We start from the raw sequence: 27,487 nt of genomic DNA on the forward strand, positions 1-27,487 counted from the left end.
CATTTACACCATTATAAATTCATATTTATTCCAGATAGACTTCGTTCCAAAATAACACACACATCTGCAAGATCCCGTTTAATTCACTATTCCTTGAGGCCTCTATCCAACAAAGTATTTAAGCATTTAAATGAGGGCTCTTTCGTTGCAATGTGCTTGTGTATTTCTAGTCATATGTGTTAATGATATACATGAGTACAATGCCCCCAAGAGAGAGAAAAAAGAGATTGTCAAGTTACATAGAGATTCTAAAAGTGCTTTGAGGATTCTGAGGGCATCTGGTGTGTGCATTAGTAAGACTATTAGACATGGTTACCAGAGGTTATGACCCCATACTCCTCAATATAGGTCTGAAGTAGGGTTGATTTGTTGTCATGGACACAATTAAAGAAGTCCATCCTTTCTTTTGCACCCAGCATTTCAGAATTTTTTTCATTCTGTCTCCCTGAAATAACTTTGCTTGTTCTTGCATGTTGGTTGTTCAGCACCATTCTCTTGTCTCTTTACACATCTCTTTTTCACAGCACACTGGACACCTCTTCTATTGTTTAGCAAAAACTTAATTAATAAATTCCATATTCGAGTGTGTTACATTCGAAAAGCATGTTTTATGGTATTTGCATATGTCTAATGTGAATGGAATGTTAATATCCTGCTATTAAGCTGTTTTTTAAAAGCCACTTCAGAATTTCACAGCTAAAATGCAGTAGAGTTTGCCCCCCCACCGTTCACACCCACCCCCAAAGTCCATGGAAAATAGCAGTTTTAGTCTAGTAAGTTAACATGTGCATGAATATGTATTACCATTCATTCTGGGAAGTGCCAGTCTTCAGTAGTTACTTCTCTTCTGCTTTTTATTGCCATCTTCTTTCTTCCTCTCTTTCTAACCCAACATTCTGCAATGTTTATCATAAGACATGGGAACAGTCAATGATTCTCACACATTTCCTTGATTTTTTTCAGACATTCATGTACAGAAGATGATGGACTAGCAATAATAGTAGGGTTTTTGTTCTTGTGTTTTTGGAATTTAAATATCACCCTCACTTTAATTTTGTAGGCAGTGAAAAAAAGATGGCTTTTCCATTGCATAGTTGCTTTACATAAGTTTCTTTTAAAAGAATATGCATTTACATGTGGATCTATTTAGTGTCTATAGTGTTTTTTGCCTAAGCAAATTCTTCAAAATGTTACCTCTTTCATATCTGTTTTGTAGCAACTTTATAGAAAGAAGCCAGGGCTGGCTGTTACGTGTGCAAAAATACCTCAAAATATGGACAAAAATCGATACAAAGATGTTCTGCCTTGTGAGTATTAAGTACAAAATTTGCCTGTTTCCTTTTATCCTCTAAATAATGCTTTACATGTTATAAAACCACCACATTGAATTTTGCCCTTACTGAATTTATTATATAATCAAAGTTGTGTAATTGTGCATCCATGTTACATTCTAAAACACTTCTATGCTTTGTTCATGTGCCTGTGATGACTTGGTTATTTGACCGAATGAAAGGAGGTGATAATAAAGCATGCCACCCAATTGTTAATTTTTTTAAATTTTTTTTTTTTTACAGATGACGCCACACGGATAATATTGCAGGGAAACGAAGATTACATAAATGCAAACTATGTGAATGTAAGTTATATAGGCATCCATATTAATTATAGAAAGAAATGAATAATATCACAGCAAAGTTATTTATTTATTTAATTCAAAAAAGCCTAACATTTTGTTCACTAACTTTAGGAGCTCATAAGTAGCTCAAAGTGCTTCATTAGGAATGCAAATATTTATACTGGTGGACAGGAGGCTAAAGCACATGGAAACCATTAGCAGATGTGCAGGGTTATTTTTAATCAGTAAAAATGGTCACAGTTTCACATATATTGCATCAATTTTAAGATGAGTAATTTTGTGGGGTTTAGTAATTAGTATTTGTCTAATAATGTATATCTAGGATTACAGGCACCTGCTGCTGAGGCGTTGCACTGTGGTGGGAAAAGGCTGTAGCAGGAGGAGGCTCCGGGGAGGCCACATAACACTACATTGCTAAAAACAGCAGTGTAGCCCTGGGAGGCACTGCTTGGGCATGTAGAGAGCAGTATAGGTTATATTTCCTGGGGGATTGAGGTGTATAGGACAGTTGACTATACTCTACTCTCTTACACGATGCCTCACCATCTACACTGCTATTTATAACTGTGCTGGCTGGGTGTGCAGTGTCTGCACCCTATGTTTCTCAGTAAGTGTAGACTCACTTTAAAAAGAATGAATGTTTCCCTCCTCTCACTTGTCTGCATTTTTTTCAGCATATTCTCAAGAGGGCTTGGGGCCTGACTGCCACTTAGAAACATGTGGGTGATGGTGTGCCAGCCAGACGAGTAGCTGGTCCCCAAACCTAGCATTCTCTTAAACATAAGATTTCAGAAATACCTTACTGCTTTGTATTCAAGAGGGAAAGGCTCTTTGTCTCCTTCCCACATTATTAAATTTACTCACTCATTAAAGGGATGGATATTTCCTATAACCTTAAAAAAGAAGCCTCCCTTAATGTGTTACTCAGTGTGAGGGCCAAGAGCTACAGTCTGACCCGAGTATGCTTTGGTATTCAAAAACTTAAGGGTAGTTCAGAAGCTTCCCAAGACATCAATAAATTATAACTTTGTCTCAAACACTACAAGCCTTACATATTGATACTTTCACTTTTTTGCCATCAATGCAACACACACTAAGTATTTTCTAAATGATACCTTTATTTTAGGGTATGTCTACACTGCAGTCAGAGATTTGATTTGCATCTTGTGTAAACACTCCTGCACTAGATTTAATCTAAATGGAGCGATAAAAATAGCAGTGAAGCTGTGACAACATGGGCTTCAGTATCTGTTAGAAATGCAAGTACGTACCCAGGGTTTCCAGGCAGGCTTGCACAGCCTGTGCTGAAGACTGTGCTGCCATGAACAACCACACAAGTAGCAGGTGGTCCCCCTTGGAGTCAACATTACATATCAATTTACTGGAACTGTAAGCAGTCTGCAACACATGCTCACATTTTTTATCTCTGATCAGGAGCAAGACCCTCAAGGTCCTGAAAGACATCATCACTTGCATGTTTTATATAAATTGTCAAGGGGGAGCAAGGTCACATTCCCTTTGCCCTGAAGCACTGAGATTATGAAACTGGTGCGTCCATCATAACATCAACATATCAGCTACCTGTCTACCAGGATGTCAAAACACCACAGCAGATGCACTAAGCAGAAAATTCTCTGAGGACCACAAGTGGGAAATAAATATCATGGTCTGACAGAATATGTTCAGACATTGGGGTTTCCCAAGTATAGACCTTTTTGCTACAGCCCAGAATGCCAAGTGTCCACAGTTCTGCTCAAGAATAGGATTGGCCTCCCAATCTCTAGGACAGTGGTTCTTAACCTTTACTGCAGCCTGCACCCCTTTGGTTCTCAAAATATGTTCTCGCACCCCTTATCAAAAATCGTTGAAGTAGGTCAGTTCTTTAAACCTAGATATATTTTTGTTTGTATATTACAGTAATCATTAAAAAAAGTCTAATGTTAATAAATACATAGGTTTGATGAAACAAAGTAGTTGTACTTACGTGCCTGTGCTTAATTTGTGTTTTCAATTATTTACCTTCTAAAAAAATCTGGCATGTCTCGCACCCATAGAAAGGGCATCTTGTACCCCGGGTTAAGAACCACTGCTCTAGGAGATGCTTTCCTTATCAAATGGGATGTGCATCTGCTTGCCCCCTACCTCCTTGATATCCAGGGTAATACACAAGATGAAGGCCAAACAATCCGTAGTCATCTTGATAACTCCTACATGGCCCAGACAAACTTGGTTCCCTTACCTGTTGCAGATGGTGGTATGCCCACCACTCGCTAGTCCTCCTCTTCCATATCTCTGGTCTCAGGATGCAGGCCAGGTTCACCATCTGAACCTAGAGATCCTCCACCTGAAGGTATGGTTCCTCCATGGTCCCAGGACAATGAAATGACCTATTCAGAAGGTGTAAGGGACATACTATTAAATAGCAGAAGGTCGACTACACATTATGTTTACCTGCACAAATGGAAGAGATTCCACATACAGTGCCAGAACCGGCAAGCCATAGCTATTACCTCCCCCTTGCCACTGGTACTAGATTACATACTGGAGCTAAAGAAATCAGGACTATCATCGAGCTCACTTAGAGTACACCTTACAGCCATCGCAGCTTTCCATCACAAAGTTCATGGCTTCTCAGTTTTCACCCATCTTATCACTAAATGGTTCCTTAGGGGTATTTGAAACCTTTATCCTGAAATACAAGTTCCCACTCCACCCTGGGACCTTAACCTAGTACTACTCTGTCTCATTGGTCCCCCATTCGAACCCATGGGAACAAGTTAATTTATGCACCTATCGATGAAGGTGGTCTTCATCGTCACCATCACATCGGCACAATGTGTAGGAGAATTAGGGACTCTCATGGCATACTCCCCATAGACAATTTTCTTCAAAGACAAGGTCACTTTAAGACCACACCCTACATTTGTACCCAGAATACCTTCCTCATTCCACCTGAATCAACCTATCCACCTCCCATCTTTCTTCCCTAAACCTCACGAGAACAAACGAGAGACAGTGTTCCACACTCTAGATGTCAGACGGGCATTAGCATTCCATCCTGAAAGGACTAAACCTTCAGGAAGTCACCCAAGTTATTTCTTTCTGTTACGGAAAGGTCTAAAGGATCAGCCATATCTAAGCAGAGGATTTCCAGGCGCGTTCACCGTTACTACTGCCAACATGATCTGCAGCCCCCACCGGGAACTTGAACACACTCCATCAGATCGGTCTTCACTTCAATAGCCTTCCTGAACAATGTGTCCATCATGAACATCTGTAAAGTAGCCACCTGGTCATCAGCCCACCCCTTCACAGAGCACTATGCAATTGAGCAAGGCTCGACCTCAGATGCTTTATTATAGGACTAACTTATTTTATCATCCCTTGCAGATCCAACTCCGAAGACCCATCCTTCCAGCTAGGGATTCACCTAAAGTGGAGCACCCACAGGGATAGCTCGAAGAAGAGAGGATTACTCACCTTGTGCAGTAACTGAGGTTCTTTGAGATGTGTGTCCCTGTGGGTGCTCCGCTACCTGCCCTCCTTTCCTCTGCTTCAGAGTTCAGACAAGCACTCTGGGTGGAGAAGGAAGTGAGGGAGGTTTGGCCACACAGTGCTGTATAGCTGCCAGGGGGTGCCACGAGACAAGGGGAGCATATGTGCAGCCCAAATAGGCAGTGCTACTAAGAATCTCCAGTCACGGGGATGCAGACTCACCTAAAGTGCAGCACCAACAGGGGGACACATCTGAAAGAACCTCAGTAACTGCACAAGGTGAGTAACTCCTCTCATCTCTTATTTAGAGCCCATCATTATATACATGTAGTTGGGATTATTTTTTCCAATGTACTTTACATTGCACTTACCAACGATTAATTTCATCTGCAGTTTTGTTGCCCCATCACCCAGTTATGAGATCCCTTTGTAACTCTTTGCAGTCTGCTTTACATGTGACTATCCTGAGTAATTTTGTATCTGCAAACTTTGCCACCTCACCGTTCGCCACTTTTTCCAGATCATTTTAGAATATGTTGAATAGAACTGGTCTCAGAACAGATCCTTGGGGGACCCTGCCATTTACCTCTTCCCACTGTGAAAACTGACCATTTAGCCCTATGCTTCGTTTCCTATTTTTTAACCAGTGACTGATCCATGAGAGAACCCTTCCTCTTATCCCACGGCTTCTTTCTTTGCTTAAGAACCTTTGGTGAGGGACCTTGTCAAAGGTTTTCTGAAAATCGAAGTATGCTATATTGATTGGATTACCTTTGTCGATGTGTTTGTTGACACCCACAAGGAATTCCAATTGATTGGTGAGGCATGACTTCATTTTACAAAAGTCATGTTGACTGTTTCCCAACAAATTGTGTGTATCTATGCGTCTGATCATTCTGTTCTTTACTATAGTTTTTAGTAATTTGCCTGATACTGAATCTAGGCTCACCAGGGTGTAATTGCCATGATCGCTTCTGGAACCCTTTCTAAAAATCAGCATCACATTAGCTTCCTTCCAGTCATATGGTACATATGCTTGTTCAGCAATAGATTACATATTACAGTTAGTATTTCTGCAATTTCATATTTGAGATCCTTCAAAACTCCTCGATGAATAACATCTGGTCCGGGTGACTTTTATACTGTTTAATTTACTAATTTGTTCTAAACCCTTTTTTATTGACACATCTGTGTGGGACAGTACTTTAGGTTTATCACTTAAAAGGATATCTCTGATGTGGATATCTCCCCTACATCCTCTGCAGTGAAGACTGATGGGAAGAATTCATTTAGTGTCCCTACAATGGCCTTGTCTTCCTGGAGTGCTCCTTTAACACCTTGGTTATCTAGTGGCTCCACTATTTCTTCAGCAGTCTTCCTGCTTCTGGTGTTCTTAAAAGAATTCTTACTATTAATTTTTACATCTCTAGGAAGTCGCTTCTCAAAGTCTTTCTTGGTCTGCCTTATTCTATTTTTACACTTAGCCTGCCAGAGTTTGTGCACCTTCCTATTATCCTCACTAGGAGCTGACTTCCAAATTTTAAAGGATGCCAATTTGCTTCTAATGGCTTCGATTACTTTGCTGTTTAGCCATGGTGGCATTCTTTTGATACTCTTACTGTCTTTTCTGATATGAAGTATACAGTTAGTCTGAACCTCTATTATGGTAAAAAGAAAAGGAGTACTTGTGGCACCTTAGAGACTAACCAATTTATTTGAGCATAAGCTTTCGTGAGCTACAGCTCACTTCATCAGATTAAGTGATCTGATCACTCCTTTTCTTTTTGCGAATACAGACTAACACGGCTGTTACTCTGAAACCTCTATTATGGTGTTTTTCAATAGTCCCCATGCTGCTATTTTTAATTTCCATCTAACGGGCATCCTCACTTTTGTGTAGTTTCTCTTTTTTAAAGTTAAAGGTTACTGTGGTGGGCTTTTTTGGTATTATCCCCCCTAAAAGGATGTTAAATTTAGTTACATTATGGTCACTATTACTGAGCGGTTCAGCTGTAGTTACTTCTTGAACCAGATCATGTGCTCCACCTAGGACTAAATCAAGACAAATCATCTCTGCATCACGCTCTGAGGTGACATTTACCCAGTCAGTATGAGGATAGTTGAAATCACCCAGTATTATTACATTTTCTGCTTTCATAGACCCTCTAAGCTCCCTTAACGTTTTACAGTTACTGACACCATCCTGGTCTGGTGGTCAGTAGTATATCCATACTGCTATACTCATTTTATTCAAGCATGGAATTTCTGTTCGTAGAGATTTTGTGGTACAGTTGTTTCCTGTAAGATTTTTACCTCATTTGACTCTGCATTCTTTAATGCCACTCCCCCACTATGTGACGTACTCTGTCATTCCTTGTTTCTTTTCTTTTTTTCCCTGTGGTATTACTGTGTCCCATTGATTATCCTCATTCCACTAATTTTGTATGGTGCCTATTATAGCCAATATCCTTATTTAATGCTAGATACTTTAGTTCACCCATTTTGGTAGCATTTGCACTTGTAGCATTTGTATGTAAGCACTTGTACATTTTGTCAATATTCAGTTGCTTGCCTTCATATTTAAATGGGACTCTCTTGTTTAATTGTTACTCATTAGTACCTACCTATACTTTACTACCTTCTTTCCTATCCTCTTTACTAGCATAAAGAGTGCCGCCTTTAATAAATTAATCCTTAATGGATGTCTCCATCGGAATTGTGTGCTCCTTGACATCTGTTGTCTTTCATCCAGCTCTCAGTTTAAAATAAATCCTCTGCAATAGTTTTAATTTTACATGCCAGCAGTCTGGTTCCATTTGGTTTAGATGGATTCCATCCCCACTGTATAGGTCACTCCTTCCCCAGAAGGTTTCTCGGTTCCTAATAAATTTAAATCCCTCCTCCCTACACCATTGTCTCATCCACACATTGAGGTCTTACTGGTCCTGCATGCAACTGGAAGCATGTCAAAGAATTCTACTTTGAAGGTCCTGGATTTTAATTTCTTACCCAGCTATCTAAATTTCACCTCCAGGATCTCTGTTAGTTCATGTACCATGACCATTGGTTTCTCCCCAGTGCTATCTATAAATCTGTCTAAATGTCTTGTGAGATCTGTTATCTTTGCACTTTTTAGGCAATTCACCATGTGGTCTCCTGTTCATCACACAGTCCAACTTATCTATCTTTCTAATAATTGAGTCCCCCACTAGCATTGTCTGTCTCTTGTTAATGACTGGGGTCCCTGTCCCGGAGGGATATTCCTTTCCTTTCAACACTGGTCTGTCCTTTGCAAATAAGAATGTGATGATCTTTTTTGAAAAGTGTCCCTGTGGGTACTCCACTGTAGGTGTATCTGTGTCCGTGCGCTGCTGCTAAGAAAATTTTGGTAGCAGTGTCCTTTAGGCCCGCCCATGCACTGCCCTGGCCCTCGTGGTCTGCCACAAGGCTAACCAGCGTTGCCCGGGTGAAACCGCCTCAGTTCTTTTTCAACTGCCCCTGGCTATAAATGGAGCTGTTCATAAGTAGATGGTTACCTTCTATAGAATTGCTAATAGTTTATCTAATCTTTTAGAGCTCCATTTTCTTTTTTCACTCCTTTATATTCTATTTGTTTATTTAGCTAAAAAAAACCCCCAACAACACAACTTTGTTTCTTTGACCCCCTAGCCCCTGCATCTGGGGACACCCCTGGACAGGGTATGCCCAGTTCATTAGGCTTCAAGAAGTGTCTCAATTGCAAAGAATCTATCCCAGTGACTGACATTTGCAGTGCGTCTGCTGTCTGGGAGAGAGCCACATTCCACAGCAGTGTGGGTTTTTGCCAACAATTGAAACCCAGATCCAGAAAAGATAGAGAACTGAGACTCCAGCTTCTCTTAATGGAAGGGGCCCTCCAGTTACCCTCGGAGCTGTGCCAATTCTCCAGACAGTAGAAATCCTCACCGCAACCCTCTACATCTAAGGGAGGGGAGCCTAAGAAGCCAACCACAAGCCACTCTCACAAGGCCTCTAAGAAAAGAGCCATAAGTTCCCACAGCGAGCCCCAACCGAGCCAAAAATGATATCCGGCTCGCTTGGTGTCATTAGTACTGATGGCATTGAAGCCATCTAAATCCAGTACCAAGGGCTTTGCACGGTACCACCCCGACAGAAAGTGTTGGGCTGCCTAAAGACCTGATGGGCACAGGCCAGGAATAATTGGTATTGTCTCGGTATGAGAAAATTTAGAGAATCCACTCCAGTACCACCGGCAGACTGCGTGATTAAGATCGCCAACTCTGGTGCAGACATCTCAGCACCACCAAATGCTACGGGTACTGACGACTGCAACACCACTGGACTTCTGGTAGGTGACAGACCTTTCAACTGTACCCTCTGACCCCCAGGCTCCTTGGTATGGGCATCTGTGTTACCAACCTCCAGGGCCCTTCCTACCCTCTCAGTGCCCTTACTGGGACCCCTGGCTAGCGCACAGATACTGTGCCTCTCCGGGCTCTAGCATGGCCTATCAGTAGTCCATGAGACACCTTCCTTTGGCCACCACATCGAGGGTGTCCGAGCACCGCTGCACTGTTAGGAGAGGAACAAAAGGCTGAAGTTGAGGAGGAGATTACCTCCCAGACCAACTTCTGATCTTCATCACCAGACGAGATAGTGATGCCCCCTCCTCCATCGTTAGCAGATGACTTCATGCTTTTCTAGGAGCTAGCTCAGAGGGTGGCAGATGCATTACAACTACCATTACAAGAGATGACCAAACCACACCATAAACTATTGGACATTCTACACATCTTTGCGTAGTCCAAAGTAGCCCTCCCTATTAATGAGGCCCTCTTGGAGCCTGCCAAACTCAGATGGCAGACTCCGGCATTGGTCCTATCAACGTGCAAGAGGGCCACTAAAAAACATTACATGCCAGCGAAAGGCACAGAATTTCTCTTCTCCCAGCTGCCCCCCAATTTTATCACTGTGGATGCTGTGAATTCAAGAGGACCATCATCATCATCTGAAATCCACACCCTCTGACTGGGATTGGAAGCACCTCGATCTTTTTGGGAGAAAAATATACATCTCAGCGACTCTACAGTTCCGTATAGCAAACTATCAAGCCTTAATGGCAAAATATGATTACATCAACTACTCAAAACTCAATTCCTTTATTGAGTAGCCCCCAGATTCTCACAAGGATTAATTCAAAGCCATCATTAACAAAGGCCAACTAGTGGCAAAGACATCACTCCAGTCTGCACTCAATGCAGCTGACGTGGCGGAACATTCCATTTCCACTTCCTTCGTGATCAGATGAGTCTCTTGGCTTCACTTACTTGGTTTCCACAAAAATGTGCAAACAACCACAGAGGAACTTCCCTTTGAAGGTACAAAGCTCTTTGCGGAAAAGACAGACGCTTCCCTCCACACCCTAAAATATTCCAGGGCTACTCTTCAATTGCTCGGAATCTGCACCCTGGGTAGAAGAGAAAGTATAGTCCTCAGCCTTTGTTCAGGCCCCACTCATCACAATATTCATCCGAACGCTCGTATGAACCCCAAAGAAAGAAATCCAGTTTTTCCAAACAGAAAGGCCCTCAACCTACTTCTTCACAGCTGTCCACCTCAATGATAATTTTGATAGGTTGGTCGAGGTGCTGTCAGACCACTCTCTTCAGTAGCATCAAGCACTGAAAAACACCTCTCATCCATATGGATGCCATCTCGCCTTGTTCCACAGGACCTGGGAACGGATACGCTCTGACAAACAGGTACTTGAGATTATTTGAGATGGGTACTCCATCGTTTCACCTCCCTCCTCCTGCCCCCCAAACTCCCTTCCCTGCCCCTCTTCAGGGACCCTTGTCACAAGAGCCTATTATGACAAGAGATAGACCACCTCCTCAATGTACGTGCCATAGAACTAGTGTCCCTACATATAGACACAAAAGCTTTTACTCTTTCTGCTTCCTGATACCCAAGAAAAAGGGAGGTTGGAGACCCATACTAGACCTCAGGGAGCTCAACAAATTTGTCAAGGCTCAGAAATTCAATACAGTCACTTTGGTGATGATTTTTCCAGCGTTAGAAAAGGGAAACTGGTTCATGGTCCTCAACCTCCAAGATGCTTACTTCCACATTTCTATCTTACCGTATTTCAGAAGATAGCTCAGGTTCACACTAGCTCAGGACCACTACCAGTACAGGATACTCCCTTTTTGGCCTCTCATTGGCCCCCAGAGTGTTCACCAAGGTCCTCTCTGTGGTGGCAGCCCACCTACACTCCCAGGATATTATGATTTACCCTTACCTGGATGATTGTCCCCTCAGGGCATTTTCCTTCATCGAAGCACCATGCCACTCTGGATCTATTCAAGAATCTGGGCCTACAAATCAATGGGCCTACGAAAATCGACATTAATACCAAAACAGAGGATATGTCTACATTACGAAATTAGGTCGATTTTATAGAAGTCAATTTTTAGAAATCGATTTTATACAGTCGATTGTGTATGTCCCCACTAAGCGCATTAAGTCAGCAGAGTGTGTCCTCAATTCCGTGGCTAGCATCGGCTTAAGACACGGTGCACTGTGCTATCCCACAGTTCCCACAGTCTCCACTGCCCATTGGAATTCTGGGGTAAGCTCCCAATGCCTGATGGGGCAAAAACATTGTCGAGGGTGGTTTTGGGTACATGTCATCAGTCGCCCGCCCCTCTCTCCCTCTATTAAAGCAACGGCAGACAATCCTTTCGTGCCTTTTTTCCTGGGTTACCCGTGCAGACACCATACCACAGCAAGCATGGAGCCTGCCCAGCTCACCGCTTCTGTTGTGAGCATTGTAAACACCTCACGCATTATCCTGGAGTATGTGCAGAACTGGGCTAAGAGACCAGCACGAGGACAATTGTGATGAGGACATGGGCACAGACATTCCTGAAAGCACGGGCTGTGGCAATTGGGACATAATGGCAGCAGTGGAACGCCAATTCTGGGCTCGGCAAACAAGCACAGACTAGTGGGACCGCATAGCATTGCAGGTATGGGATGATTCACAGTGGCTGCAAAACTTTCGCATGCGTAAGGCCACTTTCCTTGAACTTTGTGAGTTGCTTTCCCCCGCCCTGAATTGCAGGAATACCAAGATGAGAGCTGCCCTGACAGTTGAGAAGCGAGTGGCAATAGCTCTGTGGAAGCTTGCAACGCCTGACTGCTACCGGTCAGTCGGGAATCAGTTTGGAGTGGGCAATTCTACTGTGGGGACTGCTGTGATCCAAGTAGCCAATGCAATCACTAACTTCTGCTATCAAGGGTAATGTGCAGGTCATACTGGATGGCTTTGCTGCAAAGGAGTTCCCTAACTGTGGTGGGGCAATAGACGGAACACATATCCCTATCTTGGCACCGGACCACCTTGCCAACCAGTATACGTAAACTGCAAGGGGTACTTCTCAATGGTGCTGCAAGCACTGGTGGATCACAAGGGACGTTTCACCAACATCAACATGGGATGGCCGGGAAAGGTGCATGACGCTTGCATCTTTAGGAACTCAGGGCTGCTCGAGCAGTTGCAAGAAGGGACTTACTTCCCAGACCAGAAAATTACCGCTGGGGATATTGAAATGCCAATAGTTATCCTTGGGGACCCAGCCTACCCCTTGCTCCCATGGCTCATGAAGCCGTACACAGGCAGCTTGGACAGTAGTAAGGAGCAGTTCAACTATAGGTTGAGCAAGTGCAGAATGGTGGTAGAATGTGCCTTTGGACGTGTAAAAGCTCGCTGGTGCTGTTTGCTGACTAGGTTAGACCTCAGCGCAACCAACATTCCCACTGTTATTGCTGCTTGCTGTGTGCGCCATAATATTTGTGAGAGTAAGGGGGAGACGTTTATGGCGGGGTGGGAGGTTAAGGCAAATCGCCTGTCGGCCGATTTTGAGCAGCCAGACACCAGAGCGATTAGAAGAGCACAGCTAGGCACGCTGCACATCAGAGAGGCTTTGGAAACCAGTTTCATGACTGGCCAGGCTACAGTGTGACAGCTGTGTGTGTTTCTTCTTGCTGCAAACCCGCCCCTTTTGTTGATTGATCCCTGTAAGCCAACCACCCTTCCCCCTTTGATCACAGCTGGCAAAGGAAATAAAGTAACTATTGTTTTGAAACCATGCATTCTTTCTTTATTAGTTAAAAAAAAAAAAAGTGAGATAACTGACAAGGTACCCCGGGTGGGGTGGGTGAGGTGCAGGAGGAGGGAAGGACAAGGCCACATTGCTTATTGTAGCCACACTACAAATCAAAACTATTTGAATGACAGCCTTCTGTCGCTTGGGCCATCCTCTGGAGTGCCCGGAGCCTCTGCCCCTGCGTTCTTGGGTGTCTGGGTGAGGAGGATATGGAACTTGGGGAGGAGGGCAGGCGGTTATACAATGGATGCAGTGGGGGTCTGTGCTCTTGTTGGCTTTCCTGCAGCTCCAACAGATGCTTCATCATGTCCATTTGCTCCCCCATTTGCCTCAGCATCGCCTCCTGCCTCTGCTTTTCGCACTCACTTAATACTTTGTCCTGGTCTCTGCCATTGAATGCCTCCATGCATTAAGCTGTGCCCTATCAGTGCAGGAGGACTGCATGAGCTCAGAAAACGTGTCATCACGAGTGCTTTTTTTTCGCCTTCTAATCTGCGATAACCTCAGGGATGGAGATGATAGGGGGAGCATAGAAACATTTGCACCTGGGGGGAGATAAAAAGGGAGAGTAAAATTTAAATGATACATTTCTGAGAACAAAACAGAACTCTTTCACAGTGAATCAAGCAATTCACAGCACATGTGGTTTAGGTAGAAGGTCGCATTTTGCCTTTTATATAGAGTGCCTGCCGGTGTGGTAGCACATCACACATGGCTGGGCAACAGAATTCAGTTTCCAGGAAGCCATGGTAAGCCTTTTTGGTACGCGGAGTTGGCTTCTTCCGCCTTCGTAACATGTGGGAATGGTTTGAAACTGCAGCACCATCCTTTCCCATAGCAAGCAATGCCGGTTGGGTTTCACATTTAAAAGGAGGAGCTGCGGTTTCCGGGTGGAAGTGCAGCACACACCTCCCCCTACCCTACCACATGACTATTCTCTGGGATGATCCCTTCACCCCTCCCCCCGCCACGTGGCTATTCTCCGGGATGATCCCTTTTAGCCAAGCGCAAACAACCCAGCATGAACGGGGTCCTTTTACTGTTCCATTACAAAAATTCCCCTATTTCAACCAGGTGACTATGAATGATATCACTCTCCTGAGGCTAACACAGTAAGATAAAGATCAAATGTTGTTTGAATGCGACCAAAACCCAGGACCATTCACTGCCATGCTTTGTGCTGCAATGATTCCAGACTACTTGCTACTGGCTTGGCGTGGTAAAGTGTCCTACCGTGGAGGACGAAATAAGGCAGGCCTCCCCAGAAACCTTCTGCCAAGGCTTTTAGAGTACCCCCAGGAGAGCTTCATGGAGATGTCCCTGGAGGATTCCCGCTCCATCCCCAGACACATTAACAGACTTTTTGGGTAGCTTACTGGCCGCGAATGCATCCCAATTCTTCAGGGCAAATCAAACATTAAACGCTATTGCTTTTAAACCCTGTACTGTAGTCACAAATGTGCACTCACCAGAGGTGCCTTCTCCAGCTTCAGAGTCGGGGATCCCGCCTTGGCTCTAGGCTGATGAAAAGGTCCTGGTGGCTGGGGAGAACGGCTTCACTGCTTGCCTGCTGCACATTCTGCTCATCATCATCATCACCCACAAAATCCTACTCCCTGTTGTGTGAGACTCCCCCCTTGCAGGTGTCCACAGACAGTGGTGGGGTAGTGGTAGGGTCCCCCTGCTATGTGTCCCTGTTGTAGCCTCTCTCCACCATGCCCTGTGCGATTTTGGCATAGATATTAGCATTTCTTCTTTTTGATCTGAGTTCGACCTGCACAGATTCTTCTCGCCATACAGCAATCAAATCCAGTGTCTCCCTTTCGGTCCATGCTGGAGCTTGTTTGCGATTCTGGGGGGACTGCATGGTCACCTGTGCTGCTGAGCTCGTCACGCTGACCAAGCAGGAAATGAAATTTAAAATTTTCCGGGGCTTTTACTGTGTACCTAGCAAGTGCATCGGAGTTCAAAGTGCTGTCCAGAGCGGTCACATTGGAGCACTCTGGGATAGCTCCCGGAGGCCAATACCGTCGAATTGCGTCTGCGCTACCCCAAATTCGACCCAGCAAGGTCGATTTTAGCGCTACTCCCCTCACCGGGGAGGAGTACAGAAGTTGATTTTAAGAGCCCTTTTGGTCAACGGAACGGGGTTGGTTGTGTAGACGCATTCATTTTAAAATCGACCTAACACAGCTAAATTCAACCTAACCCCATAGTATAGACCAGGGCAGAGACTAGAATTCATAGGAGCCAGTCTCGACTCTGTCTGAGCAAGAGCACTCCTTCCACAACAGAGATTCCTCAGTCTTTCCACACTTAGAGACGGTGCAATCCAGTCCTCAAATATCAGCCAGACGCTACCTTCCACTTCTGGGGCACCTGGCCATGAGCACATCTGGGATAGCTCTTTCCAAACTTTGCATGAAATGCCTCCAATCATGCTTCAATTCAGTTTACAGACTGAACAAAGACAAAATCCTATCTATGCCCACCAAAAGCAAACAGTGCTGACAAACACCTGCCTGGGAATCCTGTTTGTGCATCCTTCTCCATCACTACTTCTCACCACTGAGGCATCCCTCGTAGGATGGGGCACACATCTCAGTGATCTCACAGTGCAGGGCAAATGGTCTCCATCTGAGACATGCCTTCACATCAATCTACTCAAGCTCAGAGTGGTCAGAAATGCATGTGCTCATTTCCTTTTGCTGATCAGAGGTACGCTCACAAAGGTCATGACGGACAACATAGCATGCATGTATTACATAAACCATCAAGATGGCATCACTTACAGAGACAGTGCAATCCAGCCTTCAAATGTCTGCCAGACATTGCCTTCAGCTTCCTCTCCCTTTGAATGGAAGCACTAAAGCTATGGAACTGGTTTATTTCCCATAATGTTACAGTATCAGCAGCTTACCTGCCAGTACACAACATGGCAGTGAACAGTCTCAGCTGCAGATTCCCACACGACCGAGAGAGAGAGAGACAACGGTACTCTGTGACATATTCTGACAACAGGATCTCAATCTAGTATTAAAAGAACTGACTAGACTGCCCTTTGAACCATGGCCACTTGTTCTTTAATTCATCTTTCCATGAAGAAGGTGTTCCTGGTCACCATTACCTCGGCAAGAAGGCTAGAGGAGATAACAGCCGTGATGACGCGTCCACCCTTCACAGTGTTGGTCTTCGACAACATCATGCTTAGACCACATCCAAAGTTCACCGCCAAAGTGACTTCCGCATTTCACGTGAACCAACTAATTCACCTTCCTACCTTTTATCCCAAACCTCACCAGGATAATAGGGAAGCCATCCTCCATACACTCGACGTAAGGAGTCTGGGCCTTGTATTTGGATAGGACAAGAATTTTTAGAAAATCTGAGACTCTTCCTCTCCATCGCAGACAGATCTAGAGGCACACGATTTCAGCTCAAAAGCTCTCTTAATGGGCCTCGAACTCTATCAAGCTCTGTTATCAGATTTGCAATTTAGCACCTCCATCTGTAATCTGCACACATTCTATGAGATTGGTTTCCTCGTGCATCGCCTTCTCCAAGGGTATCCCTATATCAGAAATCTTCAGCGCTGGTATCTGGGCATCTGCGCATGCATTTGCCGAACACTCTGCCATCCTGGGGAACTCTACTACAGATGCCAGATTCAGTGCCACGATACTGTCATCCATCAGAGACCCGACTCTGAAGCCCCAGCCTCCAGTAGGGCAGACTTCTCAGGAGTCACCTACCGTGGCGCACTCATAGGGACACTATTCAAAGAAGTAGTAGTTACCTTGTGCAGTAACAATGGTTCTTCAAGATATGTCCCCCTGGGGTGCTCCATGAACACCCTCCTCCCCTCTGCTTTGGAGTTCTCATCATACTCTCTGTGGTAGAGAAGGAACTGAGAAGGAACACTGGTTAGCCTTGTGGCAGACCACAAGGTGAGGGGGGAGAGGTGAGGTAGTGGATGTGTGGGCCAAATAGACACTGCTACGAAAATTCTCCAATCAGCAGTGCAGGGACACACATACACCTACAGTGGAGCACCCATAGGTGGACTTGTCTCGAAGAACCATCGTTATTGCTTCTTATGAACTTCTTATTGTTTACCCCCTTACTCTCCCAGCGCCCGATTCCTTTTGTGAGTATGTGCCCTCATACAAGTAGCTAACATGTTCACTTGTGTGACGCAGGAGCTATGCGGAAAGTCTGGATTGTTCCTCTAGTTGGCCTAACTGTATTAAAAGCATTTTTGTGTGTTTGAGTTGTGAGTGATTGCCCTGAGAATCTGAATCCAAATAGAAATTGGAAAATAGAAGTATTAGTACTCTGCCCACAAACCAAACTCCACCCACTTGAGGCGCCAAAAAGGGATTTTACCCTCTTAGCAGATGCATAACCCAGGAAGCCTCTGTAAGACCCGACTTAGATGCAAATCCGCACTTTTGGAAAAACTTCCCTAAGCTAAAAATAGGAGGGTGTTTGGTTTGGTTTGGTTTGGTTTGGTGTAATGGTCGGGTATACATTTCCAACGTACATAACATTCAAGTTACGCAAGGCATTCCGGAGCAGAACGATTGCGTAAGTCGGGGAGTGTCTGTATGCATAATGTCCATCTCCTTTCTCATTTGCTTTGATTAGCAATGAAATAATCAAGTTGGCACTTAAATCATCATAATTAGATTTCAGACTTAATGGCATATTGAAATGAATAGGGTCAGTTTATATTTCTCTGAGAGTAATTATTTAAGGCTAACTGCAGATTTGCGCCACCTCTCTGCATCAGTTTACCTTTTGAAGGTTTTCAACCATAAGAGAGAGAGATTTTTTTAATAAATGATCATGTATATTCTGGAGCACAAGAAGACATTCTCCAGATAAATATACCAGTTTATCAAACCACCACATATCAGCACAGTTTGACCCCTGCAGCTGGGTTTTAGGTCATGAATGGGAAAAGCATTGAGAAGTGCTGCTGTGGTTGACAGGTTTAGCTGTTGAGAAGCTAAATATAGGGGTAAATGCTGAGAAGCAGAAGAAAACATGAGATTTTTTTGTAAGTATATTTTTTCTTTTAAGATGTGGGAGGGATAGTAAAGAATTATAGGTTGTAAAATTGTACAACAGGATAAGTAAAACATTTTCAAGAGAATTCAAAATGTTTGCCTGTTGAGAGTAAATTTAGCAAGTCATTCCATAACCTTTTATTTTAGATTAACTAAGTTGTTATGATTTGTATGTTACACTCATCAGTTTGTAAATGGCTTCAAGGATCTAAGTGAGTTTGTAACTAGGTTTCATTGCTGTGTAGAAAAATCATTTAAAAGAAATTGCTGTGTTTCAGCATGTGATTTTGGTCCATTTTAAATTAGTAATCAAATATTGTGATATTCTATAAGATATTTTATTGTGATATTCTATAAGATATTTAAGGTGAACTTGTTAATCTTGTTAGTCAACTTGTTTCTTTAAACTTCCTTCAGAAGATCATCTTTGTGAAAGTTATTTTAAACAAGAAAACAATATTACATTGAGCATTTGAGTATTGAGAGGTAGGGTGTTCTTTCTCCTGACAGATGGAAATTCCTTCTGCTGGCATTGTGAACAGATATATCGCCACTCAAGGTCCTCTTCCACATACCTGTGCACACTTCTGGCAGGTAGTCTGGGATCATAGGTTGTCGCTGATCATCATGTTGACAACCCTCACCGAACGAGGACGGGTAAGTGTGTATATCCTCTCTTGAAGCTTGCAGTTCACCTCAGTCCCAAAGTAATTAAACATTTATGTCTAAATTGTGTTTGGTCTTGACTATCGAAGCTGGTTTACATTGAAATCCTTTCTGCTAAAGAAGCTTGTGTCTTCCTGTAATATACTGTTTGCTACACTTTTTGAACTTTGTTTCTTATCCCCTCTCCTGAATAAAAAGCAGTTAGGCCAGCGGCTTGTTTCCTACCACTCTGTGTGTGAAAATGTATAAAATATTAAAATGGCAGATTCTGATACCTGCTTTTCTGAAAACATCATGTGAGAGGAGTTAGAGAATACCCTCTAAAGCAGTGCTTCTCAAGCTATCTGATGTGGGGGACCGGCATTTTTTTTCCAGTGTACGCGCAGACCTGCAGCTGATGGCTTGCGGACCGGCATCAGTCCACGGACCACCACTTTGAGTAGCACTGCTCTAAAGCACATAGCCAAAATTTAGTCTAATTAAATTACTTATGTTGTTGAGAATCTGTACAAAAAATATTTTGACTCCTTTCTTAAAACTGCTTTGAAGAATCTGTTAGAGAACTGATTTACTAAATTATGGTTTTGAAATCAGTTCATAGACTCCCTGAATCATAGGAAATCCGAAAGTGCAAATATTTCTATTTCCAGTGTACAATGTATTTGCTCTCTAATTTATAATATGCATGAAGTGAAAAATCCCTGTAACTTCTAAAACAGCGGTCCCCAAACTTTTTCAGGGAGCGAGGCCACAGTCAGGAGCAGGGCCCCTGAGCTGTGGCTGGGACTAGGGGTGGGGCCAGAGCCAGAGTGGAGCTGGGATTGGAGTGGGGGCTGAGTGGCACTCCCTCACCACCCCCTGCAGGGGCTGCCCTAGGCCCCGCCATGCACCCCCGAATGTGGGGCGTGAGACCAGTTTGGGGGACTACGGTTCAAAAAAGTGACCAGCTAGTGGATGGATGATATAGAAACTTGCTGTGTGTAAGGATTCGGAGGTAGATCAAATAGGGAGCACTGCTCTGAGTAGTAAAGGTTCTTCTTTGAGTGCTTGCTCTGTCCATTCCACGCCAGGTGTGTGCGCACCACGTGCACAATTGCCGGAGATTTTGCTCTTCGTGATATCTGTAGAACCGGCTCTAGTGTCCTCTGGAGCTGTGCGCCAGCATAATGAGCCCTGCCGGCCTCGCACCCTCTCAGATCCTTCTTACTACCCATGACAGTTGCCTGGAATGATCCTTCTTGGTCTTGCAAGGCTTCTTTCCCAATGGTTTGGACTTTTCTGTCAAATATTGCAGAGTTATTCTAATTAGTGTATATAGTTCTTAGTGTCCATTCCATGACCCACCCTCCTACCCCTGTGTCAGAGTTACTGGCAAGAAGGAAGTGAGAGGGTGCGGGCACAAACACGCATGGCTCCAGAGGACACTAGAGCCGGTCCTACAGATACCACCAATGGAAAAATCTCTGGCAACTGTGCATGTGGCACACTCACACATGGAATGGACATTAGCAACACATCTCAAAGAACAACACATATGAAAGGTTAATAACCATTTTTTTCTGGCACCTGGGAGGTGGGACAGCTCATGACTTTTGCCTGCCTTCCTACAGATAGAAATCCTCCTCAATCTATAACTGTGTTCCCGAAGTAAACTCTCAGTGCACTGTCAATTCCTGAAACTGAGATTCTGGTTGGGAATCTGGTTTGGGAACTGGTTTATTTGGGAGTGGATATTTGGAGGTTCCATTTAAGGTACTAATTGGGAAGTTAGTGAGAGCAGCTGAAGAAGACAGGGAAGTTGGAGCAGACATAAATTCTGAAGATGGAGTTTAGGCTTTGTTCTTCAATTCCTTAGTGAGGACAAGTCCTTAAGGCCATAAGGGTTAAGGCATGATCCTTAGGTACAGTCAAGTATACACAGCCATTCACAGAAGTATCATTAAAAACCTTAACTCTGGCAAAAGATGTTTCACCATCTCAAAGAGCAATTTTGCATTTGTGACACTCTAGCAAGGACAAAGTTTTATTGCAACTAGTATAAGTACAGTAACAAAGGTATTGAATGTGCCAATGATGACCGCCCATTCACTGAACTAAGAATGGGTCCCAGAGGAAAAAAAATTGTATATAACCATACCATAATAGTGTGTGACTGTATCACAATGCGTACACATGAGGTGTGGGGGAAGGAGCAAATTAAGGTTGCATGGGCAACCTTACATTGGCATTTCCCCACTTCTTAGTGCTTGATTTCACAACCTTAACCTTTTAATGTAATCTTGCAGATATAATTTCCAAGTTTCTTAACAAACAAACAAAAAACAGAAATAACATGTTGAACCATTCAGACCCCTAGCTTAGGTCACCAGTAGCCTCTGTACCTTTAAATCCAGAGCATGGATCTCCATTGCCTGAGCTAATGGAATAACTGGTAAGGTTGCTCTCCTTTTAGTGGACCAAACACTTGAGGGGGATGAGAGACACATTTAGCCAATGGATTTCACAGATATGTAGTGACAGCTGAGAAATGTAGACACTCAGGACACCAGTGTTCAGTTCCAGGTTCTGGAAGAGTGTGCTCCCTAATTCCTTCTTCTGCTGCCCCCTTTTTCCCAGGTCTTCCCCTTTTTCTGCACTCCTCTGCATTCTAGTTAGGTGGCTTCCTCCTTGTCCAGGCTGCCTACAGCAGGAAGAGCGCAGGACAATCTCCCTGCTCTCAGTTATGATGCCTGGCACCCAGCTGTCCAGAAGAGCCATTGTAAAGGAAGTACTGCAAGCCCTGGGCTGTAGAATGCCCAGTGCAAAGGAAATCTTCAGAGAATTCAGCTGCCCAACTCTAACCAGTCTCCACTGAGCAATGTGTGAACTGCGACTTTTTGGAGGCCTGTAACTTAGCCAAATTTGGGCAGTTTTTTTGGTTACAACAAAAGGCACATCTGACACTAGGACCAATCTATGCTACATTACAAGCGCTGCCTCGAAGCACAGAGGCACTTGATGAAATATCTGTACAATGTTTTTTTTAACATGGGCAAAATGTATTTCCTGTAATTTTATTTTCAGAAATGACTGAATTATTTCAGTTGAAATTAAAAAATGAAATAAAATAAAGCCTGAGGAAAGTAGTCAGCATGAAATATTTTGGTCCTAATAGTTAAAGTTTGGCAAAGTTATAAGCAACTGAAAACAGTGTCTTATATTGGAAAGGGTGAGGGAAGCTTAACTATAAGTGGCACTAAAAACGTCACCTGTAATATTTTAACATATAAAATATAGTTAGAATATCTATACTTTATAATGTATCTGTGTATATGGATAGAGAGCACCAAATTGACACATACTGAAATGTAACACTGTTGTTGGAAATCCCACTTCATTTTTTTAATGGATCTAATAGAAATAAGTTATTTCTTATATTGGGTTGCCTGCCCTCCAGTTGCTTGCAAGAACTCGCCCCTGCAACTCAGCCAGCCTTACCCAGACAGTCAGAAATTGAATTCATAAATACAATTTCCAGCTTTTTAGACTAAGATGATTTCAGGCCACTCACAATTGTCTTGCATCTCCCCAGATATTTTGATAGTGCTTCTTTGATGGGCACAGTGAACAAGAACCCTGCAAAAGCATTTAGATTTGTTCTGTTTCTGTCTGTTAAAATGATGGCAGTTAATTACAGATATCTACAAGGTGAAAATGTGTTTAGAAAGATTAGATATTTCTTTATTGAAGCCTAATATTTAAAGAATAAATATTGTTATAGAATGGAAAAACAAGAACATTTAAATTATAAGGGTGAAATCCTGGCCCCATTGAAGTCAGTAGTAAAATTCCCAGAATTTCACCTCAGATATTCTAGGAATGTCTCACCAGCATAGTTTCTTGCAGTACAGTGTTTCCATGGCACTTAATCCCTTGGATTAGATGGGCGGTGACACTACACTCCTTCTGTCATTCGTACTGCTCCAGCCGTTAAACACCATTGCACTTCAGACAGAGACAGAACCCAGGAGTCCTGATTCCAACTTTCTGTTTCTTTCTACCAAATAGTTGTGTAACATGCTGCCTAAATATGCATCACATTCCTCCCTGGAGGCTGGACTGCAAAAAATGAGATAATCCTGTAGCTTCAAGGGTAAAAATCTGTGCGGGGATCTGAAGGTCCAGAATTCAGGCCCTTCTGGCAACCTGTGTGTGAGGGTGCGAAGGTGAGGGGTCCTTATGACTGCATATGATGGAATTTGTTTTCTTAGTTTCCTTTTTTTAAAAACTAGTTTATTTAAGTGTCACAATAAGAAAAAAGCCTTTTCACATATTGTTACAGTTAAAAACCTTTATAAATGTCACTTATGGCATGACATACAACAAAGCACAGGTGTTCCACATTTCTATGGTTTGTCGCTCATTGTGATTGCTTGTGTCACACACTGGCAAGCCTGAAGGTTGAGAGGTATACCCTTGCATGAAACCCCTCTGGGCCACAGAAGGCAACTTCCACTTTCCTGTATCAGCAGGAGTGATTTTGGCCCTTGCTTCCTAAATTCAGCCTGTAAATTGAGGCATAATCAGTCATTTACGGGGATGATTTTTTTTCCAATTCAGTCTTACATGTTTCACTTCAAAAAGAAATATTTATATGTTCAACAATCGACACATTCTCATTTACGTGAACCAAAGTTGCTCATCGGTTTTCCCAATTTCTTAACTCTGTTTTCCCCATTGGGCATGAAAGACGATTCTTTTCAGATACCCCAATTATTATATCTGAGTATGCCTCTGCTAGTTTTCTTACACCGTTCCCACTATTAACATTTATAAACCCCATTCTGATTTTAATGATTTTACATTTTAAAAATATGAAGAATGATCATGTGGAGAAACAAAGAATTTTTCATGTCATGCATTGGTATGAAAAATTAATAGGCACAACTCCTAGTGGCATGGAATATGATATCTTCTCATGCTCACTTCACTAGCCGGGATGCATCTTTGATGGCGGTGATAGAGTATCCTTTTTCCTTCCTCCTCTGGGTGAAAGAGGAAAAATGGAGATTGCAAGCAGGAGTACCTGAGGCAGTGCTACTGGTGCTCCCCTGGCTCCCCCTTCCTCTCCCTGCTCTATGCATGTATGAGGGATGGGGAGGGCACTTGTCATTCCTTCCCCCCACTGCCCTGTATCACAGGATGGGCTGCCTCATGGCATCCATTAATGGAGCCTGTCCCGCCCAGTCCTCCTGCCACTGAACTACAGGGCTATGAGAGGCCAGCTGATTTGGCTCTTGCCTGCAGGGGCAGGAGAGGTGATGACATCTGCTTGCTCTTGCTGCTGGCAAATAGCCACATGGGCTCTGGTCCATGTGCACTCTTACTCAGGGAGCTAGGCTGACTGCCAAACTTTATTTGGGGTCTGGAAGGGACTTTCCCCTAGTAGCAAACTGCTGTGGGGGTGGGTTTCACCTTCCATCCAGCATCAGAGGTCCACTTGGAGGGTGGGGTTAAATTACATTGTCGCAGCTTTGATGGGTTCCAGTGGGGTCGGTGGGTTAAACAGGGTCCAATGTAAGGTCCCTGTAACCTAAAAGGCTACTTTGAGTTTGGGCCCAGAGTACAGCATTGTGCAGAAGTGGGCATGTGTTGTGCAGCATGTGGCTTTCCTCATCTCATTTCTCCAGCCTCCTGAGCGGAGGAGGGGGAAGTAGTAGGGGATCAGCATCCCAAACAGGCAGGAGGGTATAAAAGGGACACTGCCTTCAGTCCCACCCCTATGCTTCAAGAATCTAGAGCCACTGGTGCCCAGTTGAAATTTGCAGTGCAAACAGCCCTGCCAGGTCGGTTCAGGAGTGGTTCCCCACTGGCTTTTAATAAAGTTACAGCCTCCACGTTTATCCATGTTGTGGCGTCTGTCTCATGGTTTCCATGTCCGCATCAGTGCTGGACTGTTCCTTTTAATAGGGGACAATAAACGTGGTAAAGGCTTCTTCATTGTGGTGCTTTTCTGAGCCTTCTTAAAAGGTAATCATATGATTTGGTTGTACTTTTCACTCCTTTTTGACTTGTAAGTAAATCTCAGTCTAACGTTGTTAGCAGGCATGATATTCTTATCTTGATCACAACTTTTTTTGAAAGTCTTGTTACTAACTGATCATTTTAAAATAATTTTTCAGTAAATTCGGTTCAGGATGGTTTTCGAGGCATGGGAGTGGGGCTTGTTTAAATGCCATTAAAATGGATACCTTCTTTCAAGCTTTATTTTGGAGAAACATTTTAAAAAAACATTACTTCAAATTATTAACAAAGTGTGGCTATTTGGAAGTCGTTGGGATAAGTTTTAAAACTGTTTGGTAGAAGAAAATGTCATCAGGAAAATCTTGAGGAAATCAAAGTGAAAGTATAGCTTGAATGTCTAAGGTATATGGTGTTTATCAATTAAAGTAATTATACACTGTTCACAATGGTATAAGTGCTGTTTTAATAATCACTGAGCTGAACACAGATCCTTTAAATATTTCATAGGGCAAATAATTCATCAGAACTAGCTTCCAAATAACCTAAATCGTTGTTGTTTTCATGTGAGATGGCAAAGTTTTTTCATATATATATTGGATTCTGATCTTTGTATATCCTTGTCTTAATGGGCAAAAGATGGAAGTAGAAAATTCTTGGGCAGCAATCTCCAAAGTACTTTCTTATGTCTAGTTTGAGTGGCCCTTATAATATGAGGGGAGAAAAAATTCTATTGAACAAACTATTTCCCACATTCTCCCAAACCATTTGAATTACATATTTCTGGTCACATGAAGATGTGAACTTAATCTCAGTGCCTGAAAAAGCTGATTTGTCAAGAAATATAGGGAATTCTCTTTTTTGATTATTTTAAATAATATTTGATACCAAAAGAGGAGGATCCAAATCCTTTAGAAAATGTAGCAGTAAGGTAATTAAATACCCTTCAGATAGTGACAAAATACCCACGGTTCTGATAATACTTATCTCCCTGAAATGTTTCCAGAATTTCACTTTTTAGCTCTGTATTGTGTTGAAGAAACTGACACTTAAACACGATCATAACCATTCAGCAGGTCAATGGCCATTTTAGAGCTGCTGTTCTCTTGTCAGCAGGGAAGGGAGTTAGTTTGTGGGGTGTATCTCCTTCACTCATCTCTCAAAACGTCCAGATAATGTTACTAGCTATAGAGAAAATTGGAGAGAATCATTTCAGCTGTATAGAATGGGTGAGGAAAAAAACTTTCATGGAATTCTTATAGTATTCCAAGCTCTGACAGTGCTGTTTATTGGCTGAACCATGTAAAAATCTTAACTGCTCTAGTAAGATAAATGTTTAGTCATGTTGGTTGAAATTTTGCAGTTCTTAATTAGTCCTCATTCAAGCAAAGCTTCCATTGGGAAGAAACTGACTTAGGCAATTAATAATTTTTCATGCAAAATCTTTCACCCAAAATTTTGGTTTAATGGTATTTCTGAAGTCTGAAACTTTTTCAGATGTGGTGTTTTTAATGCAAACCATAATGTTTAGTGTAGAAAATCATCAATGCACTTTGAAATTTCATATAAATTCTAGTTTCATACAAGTTTTATAAACTTAAAACCAGGAATTTTGGAATATTTAAATAATTAATATGCCACTCACGTTAAAAGGGACTACAGGATATGGATCAGTGAAAACACAGAGGACTGTTGGTTCACTGTGCTAATGGAAAAAGTAGAATGGTCAAATTCAAAATCTAGTGGGAGATTTGAAGCCTTTTTCCCAATAGGAAGGAATTGTTTTATTTTGTGGAAAAGTCTAAAAGATTTTGCAAGATTTGATACACATTTCATTTATATGGTTGCTAGGGTTTTAAATACAATCAGAATAGGGAAGAGTATTCTTACAATAATTTCTCTTTACATGTGCAGATCCAAAATGTGAACATTTCAGGGAGAATCAGATGGCATGATGAGAGAGAATGTATAAACACTTCATGAAAAACATGCCCAGAAATAATTGTGTTATTTTACTTATTTTATGGGGTATTCAAACCAACTGGCACAAAATAAAAGATAATGATTGGATCAATGAGGAGTTAGAGTTATAGAAATGATAATGCCATAGCTTAAGTTTCTTTGATTAGCACTCTTCTCCCAAAGGAGAAGTTGTTAGGAATATGTGATCGCTCATCTAATATAAGATTCACATATATATGTTGAGACTATATGAGAGATGATTTTTGGTTGTGAAGGTATATATGTACATATGTATAAAGGAGCTTTTAGATTTATAACCTTATTTGCAATTACTAAGAGAGAAGAAAATTTTAAGATATGTAGGTGGCTTAACCTAAATTAAAACCTAATCAGAATCCTTGAGAGAAACTTAACCAGGCTGTCTTGAGTAATTTAAAAGCAGTGCACGCACTCTACAGCAGTGTTGTTGCTAAGAAACTGCAGTG

General features: G+C 42.7%; 1 protein-coding gene across 1 annotated transcript in view; it reads left to right on the forward strand.

Annotated features, from left to right (window-relative positions):
* Nucleotides 1–27,487, forward strand: part of PTPN3 (protein tyrosine phosphatase non-receptor type 3) — a 192,350-nt gene that overhangs the window by 144,184 nt on the left and 20,679 nt on the right. The window contains exons 20-22 of the mRNA XM_074945195.1: nt 1,217–1,307; nt 1,575–1,636; nt 18,885–19,031. Of these exons, the coding sequence (XP_074801296.1) occupies nt 1,217–1,307; nt 1,575–1,636; nt 18,885–19,031 (300 nt within the window). The remainder of the gene's footprint in view (nt 1–1,216; nt 1,308–1,574; nt 1,637–18,884; nt 19,032–27,487) is intronic.

Source organism: Natator depressus, chromosome 2, assembly GCF_965152275.1.
Source record: "Natator depressus isolate rNatDep1 chromosome 2, rNatDep2.hap1, whole genome shotgun sequence".
Lineage (NCBI taxonomy): Eukaryota > Metazoa > Chordata > Testudines > Cheloniidae > Natator > Natator depressus.